The sequence below is a fragment of the Lolium perenne genome, chromosome 2, assembly GCF_019359855.2.
Source record: "Lolium perenne isolate Kyuss_39 chromosome 2, Kyuss_2.0, whole genome shotgun sequence".
In the NCBI taxonomy this organism is placed as follows: Eukaryota; Viridiplantae; Streptophyta; class Magnoliopsida; order Poales; family Poaceae; genus Lolium; species Lolium perenne.
The window spans coordinates 95,024,917-95,051,008 of NC_067245.2; the positions used below are offsets into that span (position 1 = coordinate 95,024,917).

General features: G+C 43.5%; 1 protein-coding gene across 1 annotated transcript; it reads right to left on the minus strand.

Annotated features, from left to right (window-relative positions):
* Positions 1-17,813: 17,813 nt before the first annotated feature.
* On the minus strand, positions 17,814-26,092 carry LOC127333295 (uncharacterized). The gene is made up of 9 exons (XM_051359676.1): positions 25,817-26,092; positions 24,730-24,899; positions 24,057-24,252; positions 23,238-23,408; positions 23,037-23,147; positions 22,504-22,704; positions 21,364-21,423; positions 21,190-21,288; positions 17,814-18,117 (listed from the first exon to the last, which is right to left on the minus strand). The coding sequence occupies exons 2-9, from the start codon at positions 24,870-24,872 to the stop codon at positions 17,959-17,961; spliced, it is 1,140 nt and encodes a 379-aa protein (XP_051215636.1). The 5' UTR covers positions 24,873-24,899; positions 25,817-26,092; the 3' UTR covers positions 17,814-17,958.

Consider the following 26,092-nt stretch of genomic DNA (forward strand, 5'->3'; position numbering starts at 1 on the left):
TTGTCATGTGCGTGTGAACACGTTTTGTGTGGGCCGGCTTATCTAGGAAAGAAAATTAGTGTACCGTCAAGGGGGTATTTGCATGTTGAATAATCTTGGAATTGAGGGTGAAACTTTTGTTTGCAAAAAGGTCCGGCGGTTTATTAATAATTATTAATAGTAGTGCAGAGAGCCATAAATTAATATAAGTTATAATTAGGTCCTTAGAGCATCTCCAGGCACGTCCCCAAAGCGTCCCCAAAGCTATTCGCTGAACAAAAAAACGCTTTCAGCCGCGTCTCTCAAACCCGGTTTTTGTCCGTCGCCCCGAGCCCGTCCCCGCCCCACAGGGGACGCACCGGGGACGCCGGACACAACGAAAACCGAGGCGAAGCGACGCGGGCCCGACCCGTCACCGGCACAATAAATTTTAACCTAACCGTCGCCTACCTCGCGAAGGAACTTATTGGCGCGCAGCGACGGTGCAGTTCCCGCAGAGGCGCAGAGACGCGTCTCGTCGCGCCTAGCTCTGCGTGCCGGCGTTAATGAGCGCCACAGCTCCCCCGCCTCCCTCCGGCCTATAAAAAGGGCCGCCTCTCATCGTCCCTCTCACACACAAACCCTAGGGCCTCTCTCCCCAATCCTAGCCGCCACCATCTCAACAAGAGTCGACGCCATGGCTGGGAGAGGCGGAGGCCGAGCTCGCGGTCGTGGTCGTGGCCGCGGCAGAGCTGCACACTCGCCGTCGCCTGCCACACCGTCGTCTTCATCGTTGGAGATGGACGTGGAGGCGGGCGTGTTGTTCGAGTTCGTCCTCGTTCTCAATGGCGACCCACGCGGCATCCAGAGGCTGCCGGACTCCTTCGCCGAGTACGTCGCCGGCGACGACCGCCCGGGCACGATGCATCTGCGGGAGGCTTCGTGCGGATACTACCGGTGGATCATCGACGTGATCTACGACGCGTGCGACATGATGTACCTCCACATCGGTTAGGAGAAGTTCGCGCGCCACCACAGCCTCGAAGCCGGCTTCATCCTCCTATTCTCCTACTTTGGCGATAGGGACGTGAGCGTCAAGGTCTTCGACAAGACACACTACCGTCGGGACTACCACGGCGACAACACTGACGAGGAGGACGACTGATGAAGAGTGTTGTTTCTTCGCAGCGAATACGTGCGCGGAGATTTCTGTCTGTTCGTCATCGGTAGAACCAACAAGGGCATCATCTCCCGCTGGATTTTCCAGTTTGGGTGACTGGGTGTGCCCTCGAGTGTTCTTTCTTAGCAGCGAACACATGAAACCTTCGATGCACGGCCTAGTTAGGTTTAGTTTTTTTGCAATATTTTATATTTGTGTCCACCATGGTTCAAACTATGTATTAGTTTGTGGAAAACCATGTTCCAAATTATGTCTTCGTGTAACCACGTTCCCAATTATGTATTAGTTTGTGGAATATTAATTCTCTTTATTGAAATAAAAATGCAAAAAAGAGTATTTTAATGTCTGGGGGCAACGTTTGGGGATGCGGCTGGGGAGCGACGTTCCCCAAACGCGGCACGAACGAAACACGTCCCCCAAACGCTCAATCCGACGCGGTTTGGGGGACGCTTTGGGGACGCGACTGGGGATGCTCTTAGACCCTCTAGCGATGACTATAGGATGTGTTCGTTTTTGGGACGAGGTGGAATGGAATGGAATGGTTCCGTTCCGTTCCATTCCATTCCATCCCATCCCATTTCATCCATCCTCATGTTGGGTTGATTTGAGAAAGCATAGAATGGAACCAAATGTAATTAATCTAAACATGCAAATAATTAGCCTAATTTAAAGGGATTAGCAATAATTGGCCTAATTTAGTGGAATTGCTTCGTCTCCATCATGACCTGGATGAGGGGGACCTCGCCGCGCTGCGAGCACGGAGGGCCTCCCTTCTCCATCCCGTCCGTGCCTGCCCCGATCACCGCCGCCACGCTCTACCTTTATCTGACCGGCCGCCGCGCTGCTCCATCCGCCGGTGTTGCTCGCCTGGCGCGGCCGCGCTGCTCCGTCCGCCTCGAGCCGATCGAGGGGAGAGAGGGGAGGCCGTCTCCGCGCAATGCTCGTCCGCCGTCCGCCTCGTTCCGGTCGAGGGGAGAGAGGGGAGGTCGAGGGGAGAGAGATAAGCGGGGAAGAAGGGATTTGCCCGATGACAGAGCGTGTTCCACTTCGTTCGACCGATTCGGCCGGACGGGCTCGTTCCGGATCTACAGCGAATATTCCCTTTTGAGGAACGCATTGGTTCCGTTCCATCCCAGAAACGAATGCAGGAATCGTCCTAAGGAATGACTTGATTCCATTTCGTTCCATTCGGTTCTGAAACCGAACAGACCCTATAGACAATGGAGCGAGCCGAATACACTCCTCCTTCCCCCTTCCTCGTTCTTTTATAACCAAAATTGGATAAAGCATGGTTTTGAGATGAAGTGGAATAAAATGTCATGGTTCCATTCAAGTGGAATACACAATTACATTCTCGTGTTTGGTTGGAATATAAAAAAAGTGACATAGAAAAGGTTTCATCTGGTGTTAGGTTGCGGAACTGAAATAGCCAGAATTGGATTATCCCACCTCTTTCAGTGGAATGGTGATCTTACCTTCTACAGTCCTACATTTGTATTTGTAGGGTATTTGTCTTTGAAATTTGTGGCACGATACTAATAAAAGTGTCAGCACAAATAGTATTTGTAAATAATTTTTTGTTCCATGGCGAGATTGGATTTTGTGCGGTGATGGTTAGCTAGTCATTTCCCTAGTCCACCGATTCGGAGGAATGATAATAAAGAACCAGTGCTTTCTGAAATAAGCAAAATATTAGACTTTTATATCAACAAGGAGGTAAAAGTTGATTTGCCAACCGGTTATGATGTATTCTGTGACATGTTTCTAGCCCCGGATTTAACCCGGGAGCTAGAGGGCACTTTCGGTGATTTGTTTTTATTTGAGCCCGAGAGTTTCACTTGCATTCTGCATCTGAGTTTATATTCCCTGCTGAGAACCACTTAGTTTCATTGTTTTTACACAACCAAACACATGAACGAGTTCTAGGTGTGAAACGGTTTCACTTTGTTCCTAAACCAAACACACCCTAAGAACGCTGAATGGAAGATGTTGCCCCGGTGAAGATATCGCCTTCGAATGGAGGCGAACAACAGCTTCAATCATCTCATTTCATGTGAAATCATCTGCTAAAAAGTGATCTCTTCATTTAGATTGTTAATAAAGGAGCAACGAGTAATTAAAGAAATATCATTTGTGTGTTAGCATAAATCTTATAATGCAATGTGATAAGGCCTAAGGGCTAGGATGTGCCCAGATCCCACAAATTTGACCAAGTGAGTGGATGGAGGAGATGGGAAAGGGGAAGAACACACACAAGATCCAAATACAAACACACATAACCCAACACAAACCAAATTTACTCTCTTGGTAGGTTAGACCAAGCCAATAGAACCACTTCTTAGAGAGACCCTTGGGTAGAATCTAACAGGTGGGAGATTGGTGAGGAGATCTCAACTAGAACTTGGATAAGAGAGGTGATAGCCTTGAATCATCCATGAAGAGCAGAAATCCTTCAAGAGTGCCTTGGATACAAAGAACTAGGTTCTAGGGAGACAAAGCTCAAAGTAGTTTAAGCCTAAATCTTGTCTGGCCCTAATCTGGGGAGAGGTACTTATAGGTCCAGATTCGTACAGGGGTACAATGGGCATTACGTAAATTATCCTGGTCCATAGATGAGGAATCAACGGTTGAGATGAAGTCAACAGGGGTGGGGCCGGCAGTGCCGGTGAGCTTGGGCTGGCAGTGCCGGTGGGGCCGACAGTGCCACTGGTCCTGGGCCGGCAGTGCCGGTCTTGGCCTTCTTCGCGTCTTCAGCAGGGGGGCCGGCAGTGCCGGTTTCTGGAGGCCGGCAGTGCCGGAGTGGGCAGGCTGGCAGTGTCGGCGGCTTGGGGCCGGCAGTGCCAGGGTGAGCAGGCCGGCAGTGCCGGTGCCTGGAGGCCGCTGATGTCTACGCACGCTTCTATTCCTGTAGACAGTGTTGGGCCTCCAAGAACAGAGGTTTGTAGAACAACATCAAGTTTCCCTTAAGTAAATCACCCAAGGTTTATCGAACTCAGGGAGGTAGAGGTCAAAGATATCCCTCTCAAGCAATCCTGTAATTAAGATACAAGAAGTCTCTTGTTGTAACACCCCAAATTTCAATAAAAAGAAAGTTAGAGAATTCCAGAAAGCAAAATTTCAAACCAACAAAAACTTTTCTATTTGCATATAGTACCATGCATAGGACTTGTGCATTTGAGTGATATGCCATGATGATTATTATTACTTGTATTTGATATGCTCTAAAACCCTAGTGTGATCATATGAATATCACCAACCAAATAAATCAAAGAGGAAGAAATTCCATAAAATGCAAAACCCTAAAAACCCTCACATATGCCCTATGGCATTTTTATAAATTTGGACCCTAGACCTATTTGGTCTTCACCATTAGTTGAGTAATGTTATTAAACACTTATTACAACTTTTGGAATCAAAGTTTCACATTTCAAATGGATTTCAAACACAAATCCCCCTCACATATGATAATGGTCAATTTTGACAATTCTAGTCTGATCACCACTTTGAGCCCTTGCCATTCATTTTTCCCAAACCAACTCTTGCTAACTCTTTGCACCATTTCAAAGTCAACATCAAGATGAACAACTTTGATGAAGATCGCCATGCCAAAATCATTCTTGATCATGAGCAAGGCTCATCCAAAGTCCCAACTTTTTAACATATGGAACAATCTACACTTAGCCATTTTGGCCAACTTTTGAATTCTAATTTTTCCACCACCACCTCAAAACCTCTCTGGTCATTTACAACTAATATCAACACTCACTTTTCAAACACATTCACCATTTGAACTATTTCAAATTTGGATAATTTTGCAAATTCCAAAATCGGGCACTATTTACACACTATAGCAAATAGTGATCTAACCCAACAAATCTACTCTAACCTACACCATTTGGTCCCCTGGTCCCCTCTCACTCTCGATGCAGCATAGAAACCCTAGTGGTGCATGCATAGCATGCATGCACACACCATGCCGGCCATGGCGCCACCTTGCCGAGCCTCCCCTCTCTCCCTTGCTCTCCAACCCTGGCCACCTTGTCCAACGCCGCCACCTCACTCTACTGGACCACCTAGCACCGGCCATGGTCGAGGAGAAGCTCGACAGCCACCGGAACGCGCGCGCCCTGGACGCGCTCACCATGCCGGTGACGTCGCGCGTGGACATGCGCGCGGACGTCACAGTACACGCGCCGCGCAGCCACCTCGCTCACGCCCTGGCCCCGCTCGCAACACCTTGAGCCTCACCGTGACACCGCGACGCCGATGGACACGCTCTCGACCACGACCCGTGCCCGCCGCCGCCGGAGACGAAGAGGAAACCCCGCCGCGGGCGCGACAGACACGGAAGCAACGCGACATAACCAGGCCCTCCCCGACCGAGCTGTCGCCACCATTCGCCTCGCCTGGACACGTAGAGCATCCCTGCACCCTCGCCTAGCTCGATAGCTCGCCGGAGACGCCGCGCCCATGTCGCCCACCTCACTGCCCCGCAACCCTCATGCGATTCTATAAATAGGAGGTTCCCTGGACCAAACCAACCACACCAGCTCACTCCCCACCTCTCACTGCTTCGCCACCACCACTCCACTCACTCGATCGTCGCCGGAGCCGCCCCAATTTGGAGATCGGAGCCGCCGCGATCACGGTGGACGCCGCCGTCGATTGGAGCTGTTCCAGGAGGAGCCGCTGCTACCAGTCGACTCGCCGTCGTCCACACCTTCATCGCGCACCTTGCCAACCCTAGCTGGAGCCACGGTGATCCCTCCGACCCCCTACCGCCGCCGCCAGAGCGTCGGGTTCTCGTCGGAGACGACGATGAACCACGGCCGTCCGATCGATTTCTAATCCAACGCCTCTCTTTGAAACTTACCGCTTCGGCGTTTAAGAGCCGCTGACAGGCGGGACCCTCTGCCAGGCAGCCCGCGCGGCACTGGACCGTGGCTGGGCTGGCCTTGGGCCGTTTAAATTGAATCTGGCCCGTTTAGTTTTCCCGCCGGCCTTTTAATTCAAATCCAGTTTAATAAATTGCAAATGAATTTCAATACTGCCTCCACTTTGAAAATCAATAGATTCAAATTGGCTAAACCAAATTTGATGAAATTTACATGGTTGGAAAGCTAGAGAAATTATCTAGCCAATGCCACTGGCCTCATGGCCAGATTCTTTGTAGAATAAATGTGATAAAAATAACAAGACAGGGACTTTTCCCTATTCAAATAATTATTAAAAATCAACCAAAATAGATATTAAGTTAATTCCAACTCTAATAGCTCACATTTGACTTACACTAATTGATTATGCAATAAAATGGTGTGGTCACTTTGCATGATCATGCCATAGTTTAATTAATGGATGATATGGCTAGTTTAACTAGTTGATATTGTCCAAAACTATTAAAGTAAAATTATGTGGAGTCTTACACTTCATTTAAACTTGTCTCACATGAATTCATGGGATGTTTGGACCCCTGGTCCCAAACTCTCTTATATGAATTACTTGAGATTTAAATCAAATGTAGTGTTATTTAAATAGTATGAGGTAACCTACCTCATTTAAATCCTTTTCACAAATGATGATGATGAACATTTGACTTAGGTCAATATGAGTTCATCCATGATTGTTTGAGAAATTAAATCTTAAGAAGATTTCAATGAGAGGAAATTATTTCTCAAGAACCCTATGGAAACTATCATTTACATATGAAATACAAAGAAGTGAATTCTATTTAAACCCCACAACCCATGTACTCTAGTTAATTTATTTGTGTGCATAGAGTAGTTTGTGTGTTATATGTGATGTATGGAATAGCCATTGAATTAGTGAGTAATTATACTCGTATTCAAATTTAGACGGTAGCACCGGAGAGTACGCCGAAGAAGAAGGTTGCTACCAAGAGGAGGAGGAGGAACAGTTTGAGAACTACCAAGGCAAGCTAATATTCTTGCAAAGTGCAAAGCCCCTTGGGGCAAGGCACCATGTTTCTTATCTTTTCTTATATGAACCCATCCCAAGTTTTTACTTTACAAGTTTTTACTTGTTTTCTAAATGAGTTACTTTGATAGTTAACTTTGGTCCAAGTACAAGTTGATTACTAGAGTAGTGCAGCGATCTATTTACCTCGATCCATTGCGTTGCTTGCGGTTGACGATGTCGAAGATCTTGAACGTGCCATCGAGATCAGATCCTTACGCCTCTAGTCCCCACGGACGGCGCCAATTGACAAGGTATCAACTTGTCAATGCCTATGGATTGTAGGCTAGGGTTTAGTTGGAAGTAGAGGGCAAGTAGATCTCGAAGGTTTCAGCCGAAAAGTACTCGACGATTATGAGAACTAGGGTTTGTAACAATGATTCGATGATCTCTTCGTCCCTCGACTCCCCCTTTATATAGGAGGCGGAGCCGAGGGTTTCGTTTTGTACAAGTTACAGAGTCCGGGACGGTTTCTAACTCATCCCGCCAGATTACAAATAACACTTCCTATTACAACTCTAACTTTCCTTAATATATCTTTGGGCTCCCGAATCTTCTTATTCTCCGGGTAGTGGGCCTTCAGTAAACCCCGGGTACTATCTTCGGCAGGCCCATTTGGGATGCCTATGTTAATGATCATGATCTCTTGTAGATTGCGAAGTTAACTATTGCTATGATAATATTGATGTGATCTATTCCTCCTACATATGCATGAAGGTGACAGTGTGCATGCTATGTTAGTACTTGGTTTAGTCTTTTGATCTATCTTACACTATAAGGTTACTAAAATATGAACATTAATTGTGGAGCTTGTTAACTCCGGCATTGAGGGTTCGTGTAATCCTACGCAATGTGTTCATCATCCAACAAGAGTGTAGAGTATGCATTTATCTATTCTGTTATGTGATCAATGTTGAGAGTGTCCACTAGTGAAAGTGTAATCCCTAGGCCTTGTTCCTAAATACTGCTATCACTGCTTGTTTACTATTTTACTGCGTTACTACTGCTGCAATACTACCACCATCAACTACACGCCAGCAAGCTATTTTCTGGCACCGTTGCTACTGCTCATATATATTCATACCACCTGTATTTCACTATCTCTTTGCCGAACTAGTGCACCTATTAGGTGTGTTGGGGACACAAGAGACTTCTTGCTTTGTGGTTGCAGGGTTGCATGAGAGGGATATCTTTGACCTCTTCCTCCCTGAGTTCGATAAACCTTGGGTGATCCACTTAAGGGAAAACTTGCTGCTGTTCTACAAACCTCTGCTCTTGGAGGCCCAACACTGTCTACAGGAAAAGGAGGGGGAAGTAGACATCATCCAGCTGCGAGACGGTATGCACATACTTCTCCTCCAGATCCTTTATCCTTGCCTCATAGGACTCAATATTTTTCTCCAGCTCGAGATCCATGAAGTGGTGAGCATCGAGAATGCTCTCAACCATAGTACCATACCTGAAAGTAGTGTCCTCCAAAGTCTGCAGCCTCTCCTCTACTGTGCCTTGAATCTTCGGTGCCTTCACCTCCTCCAAGAGCAGAACTCCTTCCTTGGAGTTCAAGGTCTTCAACGGAGCCAACATAGAGTCGAGGTAGTAGCTCACCACGCTTTTATTATCGGAGCAGCTTCCTCCTGGATTGGATCTAGGGCTTCCCATGGCTAGAGCTGAAAGGGGCAGGAAAGAAAAATAATATTTGCCTCAAATAGACTCGGTGCGAGATTAGATATACGAAAAGGGGTATATATTGACAGTTTTTAGGGTAATACAAAGAGTTGGAGTCGAAATGGAGTCCGGAAGGCGGAAAGAGGGGGTGGTGCGACCTACAGGTGGGACCGCGCCACCTATCCTCTTTTCCTCTTCGGGACTCTGTTTTGTCCAAATCTTTTTTCATGCAACTAATATTCACAAAATAATGAATTTCCCTGAATAGCATGACATTTAGATATGGTTACGTACCTCAAAGTTACCTTTTATTGATTTCGGGATTCTGACAGGGGATATTTCTATGCTATGTAGACCACCGGGCTTTGGAGATGCATCACATCCATCTTTCCAATGAATTATAGGCCTGCAATATAGTGTTTAAGATATTATTCATTAACTACATGAGGCTTACCCTTCATAGCTCCATGGAGACATATGGCTCCGGAGCGGTATATTTCTTGTATTGTATCACTAGTGGACCTTGTCATTCTGATGCCAACTTCCTTGCATAAAACTTGAAATGAGAGTTAAACAATAATACTTGATCACCTACTTTGAACTCCTTTCTTTTGATTTCCAAATTTACTACATTTTATTTAAATAATCTAACACTTCCATAAGCTTCATTCATCCATTCATCTAAGAAGTTTATGTCAAGAATTCTTGTCACTCCAGCAGTTTTAAAATGAAAGTTAAGTTGTTTAACAACCTATCTAGCTTTATGTTCTGGTTCTACTGGAAGATGACAAGCCTTACCATAAACTATCTTATAAGGAGAGACATACCCATAGGATTTTTAAAAGTAGTTATATAGGCTCATATGCATCATTAATTTTAAGTGGCCAATTAGACCTTGCTCTATTAACTGTCTTTTCCAATACGAATTTAATTTCCATATTACTTAATTCAACTTGCCCACTAGTTTGATGGTGATATGGGGATGCTACGCTATGATTAACACCATACTTTGCTACTAAAAACTCCATGTAAGAAATGAGAACCACCCTGAGTAATTAAAAATCTAGGCACTCCAAACCTAGAAATATTATGTCTTGGAGCATCTTCATTGTTGTAGCATCATCTGCATTTTTGGTTGGAATTGCTTCCACCCGCTTTGTAACATAGTCCACTGCAGCCAAAATATGTGTATGTTTTGTTTTTTATGGCGGGAAAGATCACATAAAGTCAACCCCCCACATATCAAATGGTTCAAGTGCTAGTGAATAGTTCATAGTCATTTCATTTCTTCTACCAGTATTTCCTACTCTTTGGCATTTATCACAAGATTTAACATATTCAACAAAATCTTTAAATAAATTATGCCAATAAAAACCGAACTCTAATACCTTTGCACCGGTGTGGGGTGTCCAGTGTGATGTCCTCCATAGGAACTATCATGACAATCTCTTATGATACTCTACTTCTCAAATTCGGGTACACAACGTCTGATGATACCATCTACACTTTTCTTATAAATAAATGAATCCTCCCAAAAGTAATGTCTAAGATCATAAAATAATTTTTTTCTTTGTGGGGACTTAAAATGAGGTGGAAATACTTTTTCAACTATAAAGTTTGCATAATCAGCAAACCAAGGGGAGGCTTTAGCACTAGACACATTTATATTAGCAAGTTGTTCATTATCAAAACTATCAATAATAGGCTTAGGGTCTGGTAGAATGTTTTCCATCCTAGATAAGTGATCTGATATAATGTTGTCCTCACTTTTCCTATCAACAATGTGTAAGTCGAATTCTTGAAGTAGTAAAATCCATCTTATTAATCTAGGTTTAGAATTTTTCTTATTCATTAAATATTTCATAGATGAATGATCTGAGTGAACTATGACATTAGAATCAACAATGTAAGGTCTAAATCTATCATAAGAAAATATCACAGCCTGAAAATTATTTTTCAGTAGTAGCATAATTTCTTTGAGCGCCATCAAGTGACTAGCGTAGTAAATTTTATTTAACTTCATATCAACTCGTTGGCCTAAAACAGCCCCAACTGCATAATCACTAGCATCACACATAATTTCAAAAGGTAAATTTCAATTAGAAGGTTGAATTATAGGAGCACTTATTAAAGCATTTTTAAAAACATTAAAAGACTCTACACAATCATCATTAAAAGAGAATGAAACATCCTTTTGCTGAAGATTAGTTAGAGGCTTTGATATTTTAGAGAAGTCTTTGATACCTTCTATAAAACCTTGCATATCTAAAAAAAGTTCTTATACCTTTAGTATCTTTGGGATATGGTAGCTTCTCAATAGCTTCTATTTTAGCGCGGTCCACTTCAATTCCTCTTCCTGAAACGTGGTGTCCAAGAACAACTCCTTTTGTAACCATGAAGTGGCACTTCTCCCAGTTTAACACTAAATGTTGGTCCTCACATCGCTGCAAAACTTTGTTAAGATTGAACAAGCAATTATCGAAAGAGGTACCGTAAACAGAAAAATCATCCATGAATAGTTCCATAATTTTATCAGTATCTTTGAAAAGTAGTTGGAGCATTGCACAAAACAAAGGGCATTCTCCTATAAGCAAAAGTACCAAAGGGGAAAGTGAAAGTTGTCTTCTCTTGGTCATCCTTGTGCACCGGTATTTGAGAATGCCCTTCACCGTGCCCGCGAGGAATACAACGAGGAGCAGTGGCGTTGCATCGTCCACATATCCATCCATTGGGCGCCAATAGAGGAGGCAAGCCACCACTTCTTCGCGGAGGAGCGGTGGCGGCCCCTCGAGGACGCGGTGGAACGTCAAGCTCTTTTCGCGGGGCTCCGGAGGAAGCAGCGGCGGTGCTGGCGGCGGAGAAGTGGAGGGGGAGGGAGGCGACAAGGAGGCGGGGCCATTGAGCGCCCCGTAGGACAGCGAGTAGGCTAGGGTAGATCAACTAGCACCTTTCGTTCAAAATTGTAAAATATAATCAAATTGAAATGAAAACTTTTATTTTCGTACTATTTAAATGTTTTGAGACCTCGTTTGGGGGACACGGCTGGAAACGGACATCTCCCAAAAATAGCAGCACCTTGCGGCGTTCACCAAAATGAATTTTGGTTTGTGACGTATTGAATTTCTTTCATTGAAGATTTTAAATCCCTAAGATGGAAGAAAGTTGGCAATGGTTTCTCAGTTATTCTATCATAAGATTGCTGGCAGTAGAATACAGTCCGAACAAGTTTCAACCCACATGCACTCATTTGCAAAGGACAAATAATTCACTGTTAAAAAGGCTAGGATCTTTAGTGATAATGACATCATCAACCATTGCATCTAAAACAATGCAATGCTCTTTAGTTAATGGGTACATTAATTACTAACGACATAATGACCAGGATAAACTTTTCACACGCAATATCGGGTGACTCTAACCAGAATCATTGGTGGAAATTTAACCATGAATGGATCTGGATCTTAAAAACAGAGGACTCTGCGATACTTTATTGTTCATATTATTCATGGAAACTCTACCATATGGAACCACATAAAATCATGTTTGACAATGTTGACAAAGACAAAAAAAATAATGCATGTATGGATATGTTTAAAAGATAACTCACCGTCACACATAGGGGTAACCTAGGCTTATGAAAGGGTTGCGAGACTTGCTGGACCTCGTTTTGTTTTAACTTTTCGTCTCTTCTTTTGTACTTGTCTCAAATGGCGCATTAAAGGCCTCCCCTACTATTTATTCTAAAAATAATTCTTAGAGTAATATACAGTATTACAAGAATCCAAGTTATTTCGCTATTACAATGGAGTTTGGTCCAGGGTTATTGAATTGGGATTTCTATTTTCGTGCCCCTGGTTCGTTAGTTGTGCTCAGTTTTCCTCAGTCTCTTAATTTTTTCTCAGTTTTCTCCTCCCTCTAGTTTGAAACCCCTCGGACGGGAGGGTTGCCGTCAGGTCAGAGGCCTTACCGTTATCGTTAATCTGATGGGTGGGGCTGCACAGAGGGAAGTTCCTCTCTGACCGTCTCGTGCTGACGGGTAGCCATCCATTTGTCGCTGACGCGTAGGCCGTTTTATTTCCTGATTGTATACGCGGTGCTGCCAATGACAAATGGGGCCGCTCTATAGGGCTGCCGCAGCCAATGACCAGTGGGGTCGTCTATTTTTCAGGAAAATACATATATAACCGCTCTGTGGGTGTGGGGCTGCCGCAGCCAATGACCAGTGGGGTCATCTATTTTTCAGGAAAAGACATATATTGTCGCTCTGTGGGGCTGCCGCAGCCAATGACCAGTGGGGTCTTCTATTTATTTAGAGAAAATCATATATTCCCGCTCTGTGGGGCCTCCGCAGCCAATGACCGCTGGGGTCGTCTATTTATTTAAAGAATATCATATAGAGCCGCTCTGTGGGGCCGCCTCAGCCAATGGCAGGTGACTATTTTCGCAGCTTAATCTAAAGTGAATCTTATGCTAAACATGGTGCTTCCCGACGGTGACCTAGCAGTGGCGGCGAGCATAGCCGTTCTGACCATGCCGATATCGGCATCGTTTGGAGGCTATGGTGCTCGAATCATGGTGGAAATTGCGATATAATTTTTTAAATGCATAATATATAGGAAAATAGCTAGATCTCTAAATCGATGCATATGAAGCTACATATATATTCTTGGTCATAATCCCCTTATCTAAAGGTGGTGGATGCATGGCTTCACGTCGTCGTCGCTTTCATCGTCAGTATATTCGTCGTCCGAGTAGTAGTACTTCCTGCACATTGTTCCGTCGAACATCTTTACTGTGAGCACATCATCGCCTTCATATTTGAAGTGTACGAAGCAGCCGAAATCCACACCATGCGCGATGGTAAAATTCTCCCAGCTCTTGTCGAGGTACATCCGGCCTTGACCATCAAATAGGACCTCCACGGTCCAGAGACGAGGACCACAGTCAGCTGCTCGCAGATACACCTTAGCTGGAACCTGGCCGTCAAGATAGTCCGCAAACTTTTTGGGGAGTGCCTGCAAAGAGATCGAGCGCCGATCGTTTGAAATTAAAGGTTTTTTAGAACATGCCCATAATTAATCACATGCATCATATATGTGGGAACGCGTACGTACCTTCTTGACCAAAGGGTCTTCATAGACGACGATGAAGAACTCCTCTATGATCAATGGCAGTGTTGACGGTGGTGGTGGCAATGATGATGATCCACCACCCTGGCCGCCCCTCCCCCTTCCCCTTCCGGTCCGCGTCCGAGACGTGGAAGCCATGACAATGGATCAAGTGTATGTGAACGAAGAAGAGAGAGGCAGAACTTATTGACATAAGGGATGGCCGTTGTGGGTGTTTATAAGGGAGAGATGACCATTGTAGGGGTTTACACAATAAATTAAGGAGGAGATGACCGTTGTGGGGGTTTACACAATAAATTAAGGAGGACATGACCGTTGTGGGGGTAGTCATCTAGGTTTTGTGTATAGTCAAACTTTTAAACTTTGACCACATATATAGGAAAAAGTAGTATCTTGAGATTCGTTTTGAAATGTAGTTTCAAATTATACCAAAATCTCATCATATATGTTGCTACTTTTTTATTTACGGTTGGTCAAAACTTAAAATATTTGACTTAGTACAAAAGCTAAAAGTACACGTATTTGTGGACGGAGGGAGTATATCTCAACAAAAAAGTAATGCGGACTATCTTGACGGAAATGGAACTTCGTGATATAGTTTATCATTTTACCGTGAAAGTAATGCCTTAAAGAAATGGTAATTCATGATAGTTTATCATTTTACCGTAATGGCTACAAGAAATCGGTGATTGTTTATCATTTTTTGCGTGGAAAGTAATGGCTACAACAAATTGGTCATGGTGTATCATTTTTTGCGTGAAAAGTAATGGCTACAACAAATGGGTGATGGTGTATCATTTTTTGCGTGAAAAGTACAAATCGGTGATGGTTTATCATTTTTTGCGTGAAAATAATGCCTAAAAGAGTTTATAATTTAGCTCGTGAAAAATAATGCAGAAAACCAAACTTTAGCGTACTGGGTAACCGCCCTTTAGCATACATAGAGGGTGGAAGCTAACCGCCGACAGAGAGATAGAGAAGGTGGTGGCCCCGACCAGAGAGAGATAGGGGTTATCCTGCCCGTTAAATCATACGATCAACGGTCAGCGAGCACGATCCGCGTGACATGGGCTAGACCAATCAGGGCAATGTTGGGCGTCTGTGAGAATTTGTGAAGGAAGAGGGCAAAACTGAGTAGTATCAAGAAACCAAGGGCAAGTGAGTAGTAAACAGACTAAGGGATTCAAATATGAGATTTAAAAAATGAAAAATGCGTGTTTTGTACAATGAAACCCATCTTGGCCTACCTCAAACTATTTGCAATACAAATATACATGAGTGTGAAAATTATGGCCTCATTCAGACAAAGTATGTTTTGGGGAAAGCTGTTTTGGGTAGGGCTTATTGTGGAAAACCATGCACCTTCATAGCTACTAGGTGATTTGAGAAGTGGCAATTTGTGGTAAAACTTAATTTATCTATGATTTGAGAAGTGGAAATTTGTGGTAAAGACTCCATGAGTAAGTGCCACTCTTTTTCGGAATTTTTTGCACATTAAATAACTCGTTTAACTGGTTAATCCCATTTGTTGACTCTCTGTTGACCAGCCACTTGAGGGTAAAACTGAGTATATTGCACTAGCCAGTATTAGCAATCAAGGGGAAAACTGAGCACACAAAAAATGCTAGTATATGACTCGAGGGTATACCTGAGTATATCTAAATTTCCAGGGTTAGACTCGAGGACGCGTGTTGCGGTGCAGAAGTGGAAGACGTGCCATTGTTGACGCGTGTCGCGGTGCAAACGTGCACTAGTGGACGCGTAGGACGCGGGTCGCATTTAGGACGCGTAAGCCCCTCTCTCCCTCCCTCTGCACACAGTACGTCTCATTCCCGCTCACGCACGAAACCACGCCTCTCACGTCCCATCAACTTCTCCAAATCGAAGGAAAAAAACCCCAACCGCCGTACGAGCCCTGCCGGCGATGGAGAAGAAGAATGCGCCGGCGGCCATCGCCCCCGAGCCTGTCGCCTCTGAGGCCGTCGCCTCCGAGGCCGTCGCATCCGAGCCCGTTGCCGCCGAGCCCGTCGCCTCAGAGCCCGTCGCCTCCGAGCCCATCGCCTTCGAGCCCGTCGCCTCCGAGGGCGGCGCATCCAAGCGCGGCGCCTCCGTGAGCTGGGCCTCTCTCATGGGTGACGGGCCACTTCACCAGATCGGCGAATGCTTACTGGTGAATGAGGAGTACGTGGACACCTACTCTGCTATGAGGCAAGTCTGTAGAAATTGGCGATCAGGTTTACCTGTGCCCGACGTGCACCTGCACGAATGGATCATGGTAGACCACGCCCTTCCACGCGCCGCTGAGTTCACCTTCCTCCAACTCGGCACATCCCGCTACGTCACCATAGATCTATCGGAAGTTCGTGCAAGGTTCAAATTCCTCCAAATTCCTCCATATCTATAGGGTTAATCTATTCTTATTTTCAATCTTAGTGCTGAATGGTATCTTCATCAATATATTTTAGATACTACTTCGTCAGCTTTTTTCGTGGCGTCATCGTGCTTGCCCAGAAGAACCCGCCGCACAAGATACGGCTTCTGAACCCACTCACAAAGGCATCGAACACTATGTTTGAGGCGCAGATGCCATCTGTTTTTCTGGATTTAGTCGATGTAATCAAATCCCCTACTATAGTCTTCGTTTGCTCACATTACCCGAACGAAATTAGTTGGGTCGATGAGAGCACTCCAACTAAGGATATATATGAAGATGATTGGGGAGATGGAAGTTTTTCGATCGAGAACCATGGTTTGCGTTGCATTACCCCGTTCAATGGTGAACTGTATGCAATAGCTCTGGATAATTTTGAGTCCGGAAGAATAGTATGCACCAATGTACAGTTGCAGCAGCAGGTGAGCACTGTCAAAATGGAGACACTAATTTCATTTCCACAACTTGGAAATGACAAGTTCTATCTTGTGAAGTCGGATGGTGATCTGCTGCTTGTGTTGTTGGACAACATGCTTTTGGAGGACCAACCATTGGTGTACCGTGTGGACACTCAGAGCCGCTCTCTCCATCCGGTCAGTAACATTGACAGTCATGCCTTCTTCGTGCATTATATCCGGTGTATCTCCGTCGACACCAGAGTGCACCCGACACTTCGACCTGGCTGCATCTACTACGCCGATTTGGGTTATATTAGAGAGTACATTCATGATACAAAGGCCTGGGATGAGTGGCCACGATATGTGAATAGAATGGGAAACTACGGTCTGAGATATGAACACAGGCCATACCGTTTGGAGGATGTATTGGCCGCACACTGCAGACGGAAGGAGTTCAATGAATATTTCCTTGGGATAATGCACGAATGGGGCGACGAAGAAATATATGAGCAATGAGGAATCTTCTGTTGGCCATACATTGCGTGCGTCTTGTATTTTTTTCAGCTTAGTTTGTCGTGAACATTAACAACGTTATTGGCTTATGCTGCTGTGAATTTATCATATACTAGCTTCTAGATTTGCTGCCATATTGGGCAAAAAACGAGGGCTAAAAGGCAGAAATAGAAGCTTCTCTAGATTTGATACTAATTAGGTGAAAAAAGACAGAGAGAAGGAGGTGGAAAAGGTACTATTAAAAAGGAAAATGCCAATTTGGGCCGAGAGAGACAAAATCCAGCTCCTGCTCACGTGCAACCAAACGCTATCTCGTCCTGTCCCACGCGGTCCCTTTCTACCAGCCCCATCCAACGCGGGCCCACACGACGCGGCCCCACACGTCAGCACGGAACGGTCAACTAAACGGGAATCCTGCCGTCTGAGCTGCTTCTGCGGGTTTCAAACAAGGACTTGGGAAAAACTGAAGAAAAACTAAGGAGCTGGAGAAAACTAAGCACAACTAAGGAACCGAGGGCACGAAAATAGAAATCCCTATTGAATTTATTAGAGCAATATACAACATGACAAGAAAACTTCTTTACAGTGATAAACGGAAAATAAATAATGAATGGTTTACAACAATAAAAAGATAGGTCGGCGCGGCAAAGCGTGCAAGGTCATTCTAGTACACATCAAAGGTGACTCAGTTTGGAGCACAGGAATTATCAGTTATTTTTTACCAACATTTAAGTTGTACAAGACCTGGCTGCCAACCCTGCGCATACTTTTTGATCTGAGGGGCTGAAGCCGCTTACCACTTGAGCTTGCGTTGGGTCCCTCCAGTCGTTTCCGGTACTCTTTCTCAAGCTCCTCGAGATGACTCAACACCTGAAAGTAAGATACTGGTTGTCAGTATCAATCTTGTACTCAGTCTTCCGATCATCACAAAATGTACAAGAGTATTACTCTTTGTAACATATCCATATGTGATACACCAACCACTGACCACCGAATAGTAAAATACTAAGGAGTTCTAAGAAACAAAGATAGTCATATAAAGGAGGCATTTTTTTCTACCAAACAAGAGAAAAGGTAGTAAGTCGATAAACAGTACTAAAACCATAATAAAATAAACAAGAGAAAACATATAACTCACAAGCCAGTAATATTGCCATAATAAGATAAACAAGATAAAACATGGACGTTGCTAGGGAGCATCCGATGCCAGTTTGCTCATCTAAACACTCGGCTATAAAAGGAAAGATTTCACTGTCACAGGAATCACCCAAAATACTTCACGTGTGCATTTAATTTCATAAGAAGAAAAATCAAAAAGCCATAACTTGTAAACGGTGTGTCGGAATTGCAATCCGTTTTCACAATTAGGCCTCTCGCGATGAGATCTTCGAAACTAGATCCCATTTGTATATGTTCTGTTTTTTTTTAAAGCAACTATGTTGCCGTGAAAAACCAACTCTAATGTTGTAGCAAAACAACTTTGTACAAAAGTTTCTTACACTATTTTTTTTTGTATAATTTATAGCCAAGGTAGTTTCTGAGGTATTTACTTAGCAACAACGGCCAACAACTTTATAGTAATGAAACTTGCAACATTGCAATACTAGTTTCCTATCATAGTTTCAAGTACGGTGGGTAACTAGATAACTTAATAGCAACGAAAATAAAATATCATAACCAAATAGTACACAACTTAGACACGGTTGTAGGTTGTAGACAACTAAGACGTGGTGAAAATATACTGGAGAATGAATGCAACTTAATCATAGTTGGTATAGAAAATAACAAGAGTGTGTATGCAACTTAACAACAGTTGATATGCAACTTAATAGTAGCGAGTATACAACTTAGAAATATGGGTATGCAACTTAGAGCAGGTGTTAAGTAATAATTTACTATCTACGAAACACGACTTATCACACGGGTTAGTTGCTGCACTCTATTAAAACAACTTAAGACACATGGATAGATAAGTTCGCAATAATGGTGCTTAACTTCACCATAATCGGTGATAGCTAACTTAATACTAGCTAGACAATGAATGCAATTTAACCTTAGTTGGACAATGGACAAATGAAAAATTCGCCCAAACGGATGAAATAGAGACAAAAAAGTAACTGCGCATGCTACATCATCTACAACTATGTTGGACAATAGATGCAAGTTAACGTTAATGGGTATACAACTTAATAATATAAGGTATGCAACTTAACACTAATGAATAAACAACTTAATACTAGTGGGTATGCAACTTAACACTAATGGGTATACAACTTAGCAATAGTGGGCATGCAACGTAGCACGCGTGTGAATTGACAATTAACTGCTTACAAACACGACTTATAGTTGTTGCAACTTAACCTAATAATACATGCAATTAAACCATGTATCAGTAGCAACTTAATAACCCAAATAATGGATGCGACTTAACCTTATAATTGATGCAACTTAGCATGATAATGGATGCAACTTAACCTACTAATGGATGCAACTAAACCTAAGCCTTGTAGCCGTTGCAACTAAATACAAGGAACAACACGAGTCATGACACTAGGCACAACGTGAGCTGCAAGAAGCCAAAGGGAATGCCGCATTAAGATCGGTGGTGCCCGGCCCTCCGCAGAGCCAGGCCAATGGGGAGCCCGATCTCGTCACCTTCCGTCCAAGAAGCAACGACAAATCCGTGTGCAAAACAGAATATAAGTTGAGGAAGGTCGCCGCCAAGGGGAATGCCTGGTCCGGAGAATAGGGTGGCTCCGCAAGAGCTCCTATGCGCATCGGCAGCCTCCGGCAGCACAGATGCCACCGTCAAGCTCAAAGGGCGGAGCCAGGCAGGAACAACAGGGATAGCACGGCTCCGCGTAGATAGTGTAAATCTCCAAAACTTCAATTTAGTACTGTACAAGATAATACACAGGAGGAGCTGCTCACATGAGATCCCCTAGAGAAATGAGATAGCCTTTGGAGTACCTGTTTTTACACAGGAGCTGCACAACCATGCCTGTAGCTTCTCAGTTCTTATCTTTCTCTTCTTCAACCGAAGTAGCCGGCCATGCTCCTAGCAACGAAGCATAGAAGTGGAGAAAGAGCAGAACTGCAGCAGGCAAAAGCAATCACATATTCATATTACTATGTAGACTCGATTCTCCTCTGTCTTTTTTCACATATTCACATGAGTACAGCGTCCAGCCACACAAATTTACCTAGAAATCGGAAATTGAAGATGGTCATTACCACCGCACTTGAAGTCGGAAGAGGGCATCGAAATTCAACTTGCCTCTTGTCGTTGATTGGTTTGGGAGATGCAATCAATCCGGAGGAGATCCAATGGAGGGTTGACTCAAGCTGCATCCGCCTCGATTGGAGCGACGAGCAGCGGCGGCCGGCCGGAACGAGAACCGTCTTCGGCCAGCGGAAGAGGGCAGCGGCAGGACGTGTCAGCAGTCGGCACGGGGCGGGGCGGGGATCTCCACGGCGGTGGATCGCCTGCTCGCTGGCGGCGAGTGGGACTAGCGCCGGCGCGCGGGTCCGGAGGTGGGGCACAGCAGCCGGATGCGGAGCAAGGCATCGCGCCGGCAAACTGGACCAGCAGGCGGCAGGGGTGGAGCTACGGTGGCCGGGGAGGAAAGGGGCGGAACCGCGGAAGAGAGGAGCTGGTCAGCTGGGTCGTGCGCACGTGATGCTCTCCGTACCTGTTTTGTCGGGACGTGGTAGATAGGCTTGATCCACCGGATCGGACGGTCATAAATCAGATGCTCGTTTTGACACATAGCATCCAAGCACTTTTTAGCACTTGGGTAAAACATATACTCCAACTCACAAGACAGTAATATTGCCATAATAGGATAAACAAGAGAAAAACATGTAACTCACAAAACAATAGGCGTACTAATATAGTAAATAGTAGGAGTGTTTCATCTGCTTCAAGAAACAGTTCCCCACCTTAAATGAGAAGGCAACTGGCAATAGTTTATCTGGATCAGTTGCCTCCTCTGGAAAATTTCTCAAGGAATGTAAAAGTTCCTCAAAAGGCAATTTGACCTGACAGCAAGGTAACTTTAGCAATTCTTTAAAATCTCTTTCACGGGAAAGCAATGCAAGCACCAAGAAGCTCACCAGGTCATCATGGCAGAATCTCAGTAGAGCCAGTCCAACTTGGAACACAACCTTAATACCCTGTAATTAGGACGACCCAATGATCAGCAAAAGCAAGTAAACCAGAAACAATCAGGTAGTATTTTAATAAATGCATCTAGAAGATAGGATTTATAACCTTACAAAGATATAGTCCTATGGAAGGACTACAAACATTTGTGTCAAACTTTTGATTTTAAATATAAAAGAGTATGAAATAAATGGAAACAAAAGCTCCTGTGTCTTATTAGAAATACATTTGAGTAGGACCCCATTGGTAAGTGTTAGCTACATTCAATTTTTTGTAACGCATAAATAAAACTACATTACATGTTCTCTAGAGCGCTTCTCTACAAGGGAACTTCACAATTATTAGAGGTGGTAACTAACTGATCACAAAACGATTCTATCTTGCTCCTATATTTTTTTTGAGAACACAGTACAACGCAGACGCTCACAAACACGCACGTACAAACACCCCTATGAACGCACGCACGCCCTACCCCTATGAGCACCTCCGAGGGACCGAGCCGGCATATCTTGAGGTTGACGAAGTCACCACTGGCGCCTCGCTGTTGACGGGCACGTCACCTACCACTGAAAGCATAGCGTCGGTTAAATCCTGGAATAAATCTAGGTAAATGCAAACACCCATGTCAAGTCTAGTACTTGAACCTGAGTGGGCTGGTTCCGCTACAAGGGACCTAACCACCAGAGCCAAGCTCTGTTTGCTATCTTGCTCCTATATTGACACTGCAGTTCATCTGAAATTAAATTTTAAGGTGCATTCAGTCATCCTAAGGAACCGAAGCACGAAATAACTCCACAACTGATACTATTTACCTAACATCTACATCAGACGCCACAGTTAGTGCGTGTTAGAATATGCGATACTAGAACAACTAATGGTTATACAGGTCCAAGGGGAAACGAGGGGAGATTATATACATCTGTATAAAATTTCTTCTAAAAACAGCTCTAAAGGAGAATGTTAATGTAAAACTTGTAACCATACCATATATGAAGCGAACATGCTTGCAAAATCAGTAAAGCACATCTCACAACTCATAAGCTGGGATAAACACCAGACAGGAAACAAATATGAAGGGCAAAGATTCTTACCTCGTAAAGGAAGACATCCCAAACTCTAAGAGTTATATGAAATGGAAAGGAATATGAGAAAACCGTGATAAACCATTGACTTGCATACATGCTCGGATTTATCATTTCTTCAATAAAATGTTCTCCCAACTTTGGCATGTGCTCTCTAACTAATCTCTCAAATTGAAACAAATATTGTTGCACGAGCGGCAAACCAAGCTGCTCAGGAAGTACAAACATTAACGTTTGTTAAATAGTACTCAGAATATACAGATTCTTTCCAGAAAATGTTCCATAATTTTGCATATGACTAGTTACTCAAAAGAAAGAAAAATATTTCTGAACAAGTTGCGAAACATCTGCCCAGGAGAAAAAGGAAGTAATTTTGGTTCAATATTTAAGTATATCCAAATGAGAGGAAAAAACTATAGTATAAGATAACATAAACATATCAGAACAAAAAAAAAACTCTCATTCACGACTCTGAAGTAAAGTCATATGAGTTCCTGCTCACAGGCAACGAAAATCATCAAAGAAGTTTGTTCACCTGATACAAAGCCTTCCATTGGTGCATGGACAGCTCCTTTTAGCAAAGCTACAATAAACCAAAATGCATACTCCTCGCTCATATAAAGAAGCAGCAACCCTGCTATAAATCCCATTCCCTGCATCATGATCACGCAAAAGTAACAGCATGTTAATCCAGAGAATATGTTCATCCCTAGGTAATATGCTGGCGGGGTGTGAACACAAACCTGCACATATCCAACGTCCCTATCATAAACAGAGTACGCTTTTAAAACGTTATACATAGATCTTTGACCTGGGCCATGTCTCTGTTGGAAGAAAACATGAGATGGAAATGTACGCGATATGTCACGAATAATTTCCAATTCTGATGTTGATGTCTCGTATATGACCAGAGTCTGTTCAAAGAAAACATAGTTACATAAAAAATCCCACTCAAGTCTGGAATAAGTACAATAGAGGCACCTGCACAGAGTGCAGCTAAATATGAGCTTGAATAAACATGATCAGCAGTAAGTAAATTCCTTATAAATAACCTGCAGAATCTAGCTATCTTATTCTCCTAACAGCACATGTAGATCGAAAGAGATAAAATGTATAAGATACACCAAAGGAATTTTGTGATGTACCCCTTCAGATCTACTAGCTCGTTGTAAATAAATGACTTGATAGAAAGCCTGCAGTTAAACTTTAACCTAGTAGTTACTAATGAAGTATATTAAAAATGATAAAGAGGTATGATCAATTCATCTAAGTGGTATATGATATGAGGAGTAGGAGTACTAGGAGATATAGATCATTTTTACATAATTAGTTTACACTGGTAAGGTTAAAGTAGTACTATTAGATTCGTCATGAAAAATAATGTGCATACAAAAAATAATGGTTCAAAGATACATGTTCTGGACTTCTAAAATGACATCTAGTTATGAACCGATGGAGTATTTTAAGAAGAATAAAAAAAAATCTTATCAGTTACCACTATAAGAACCAGCAATGCCAACATTAGCGCCAAATGATTCAACCAGAAGGATGATTATGAGTACCTCATAAACACCAGGATTCATTAGCAGGAGGTCCCTGCTTCCTGAAATCAACTGCCAAACAAGTCCTCTGAGACAATCAGGAATTCCTTTCCTTATTCTTCTTTTGACCACATGAGGATTCCTCCTACAATAATGCTTCCATTCGCTACCACCAGTGCCTATCATCTTCCTCCCCTTTCTTATCTTCCTTTCCTCTCTACAATATCAAAAAGAATTGCCCATGAGTCAGATTGCTTAGAGAAAAGAAAAGTTTACAGCTAATTTAGATAAGCCTGATGCATGCAGCAACATGGTACCAGAGTACATAAGCCAGATAGTAAGTACACGAGGTATACTTTATCATACAAGGAGTCAAATATATGACTCACAAAATTTGCTAAGAAGGTCCATGCATAATAAGCATATAAATGTATAAACTACAGAAACAGATATGGCTATGTCGCAAGAAACATAGAATCAAACGTCACTCGGTTGGCTAGTGGCATAAGAGTGCACACCCAGTCCAGCGTTTTAGACCTGGCCTCCCCTGTAGATCTATTTTTTAATGCCACGCCACATAGAAACGAACTAACATATTCATAGAAAGAGACAAGTTAGCTTATAAAGAAGATTTACTGACTCAACTAATCAAACATATGAGGACTAACAAGTAACAAGAGACCCCTGGTCATACCTTCCGCGTTCATGTGTGGATCTGCTTTTCAGAACTCCCTCCTGAGAGTTACTTTGTTCAGTCTTTATAAATCCAAATCTGTCCACGGACCGAGAAGAATCTGGTCCAGGTTCTATGTCATTGACTTCATTCTTCTTATCCATTTCACTGAGTACTTGATGATACCTTCACTATATAGCGAGAAAGATACCCCGTCATTTATTTTGAGGTAACTGCATATGAATTTGAGTATTGTGTCTGCAAATAGTATGGACTATATAAAATCAAAGGGAACCAAATGATACAAAAAGCACATCTGCAATAAATGTAGCTAACAGATGTCATCAATTCAGATTACTACATTGTTTCTCACTGTCAACATTAATAATGAAGAAACATCAGATGTACAATGGATACACATGTCCTCCTTTGCAATGTTGGAACATATTAAAGGTTAATCTAAACAAGGGATGTACGAAGTTTATTGACTCATCCTACTAATCACTGCCTGACCAAAAAATCAGCATTTGAAAAATTAGCACTAAGCATCCAGGTAGATGGCTAAGTACCATCATTAAATCAACAAAGATCCTTTGGAGCAACCCTCTTGTTAAATAATTCACCAATCTGTCGCAGGGTCTTCTTTTTGGTCCGGTGAGGGGCACAAATAGGTTGAATTGTTCCTCAACAAAAATCATCTTCAACATAAATGAGAAGGTTGTCATTCATATCACTAAACCCAGCTAAGAAAGAGAATAATGAAATAATAACTTCGGCATACAAGAGCTGGACGATGGAAACTGAACGTCAAACTACAGCACGTATCATGCATGATGTGTAAAAAAACATGAAGCAACTCCTCATATATGAATGGACATCAAGTATTAGAAGCATCCATATGAACCAACACTTACTAAATCATGACAGGATAACATGGCAGAGGGGAATGTGTGCAGTACAAATAACAGAAAGCATTACAACTTTACAAGGAGGGGCCGGAGTAGCACAGCACAATAAATCCTCGAACCAGATCCAGCAAGTGAGACCTAAGATTTACTCTACAGAAGAAGAAGAAAAGCAAATCAGACTAATGGGTGAGGAAGCTCACCCTGAGTCTCAGGAACGCGGCCCTGCTGTCATCCTTGTTGCAGCCGGTGTCGCCTGGAGCTCTCCTGACTGCTACGTGCTGGCGGAGAGGGGGGAGCGGATGGAGACGAGCAGGATACTGGGGCAAGACGCCTGGGTCTTGGTTCGCCGATGCATTCGTTCTCGGCTCCGCCGGCGTCGCCTGGACGGAGTGGCCACGCGACCGACGACGGGCCCTTCCTCGCGCCCCTCACCAGAGAGGAACACGCAGAGGAAAAGATTTTTTTTAAAAAAAATA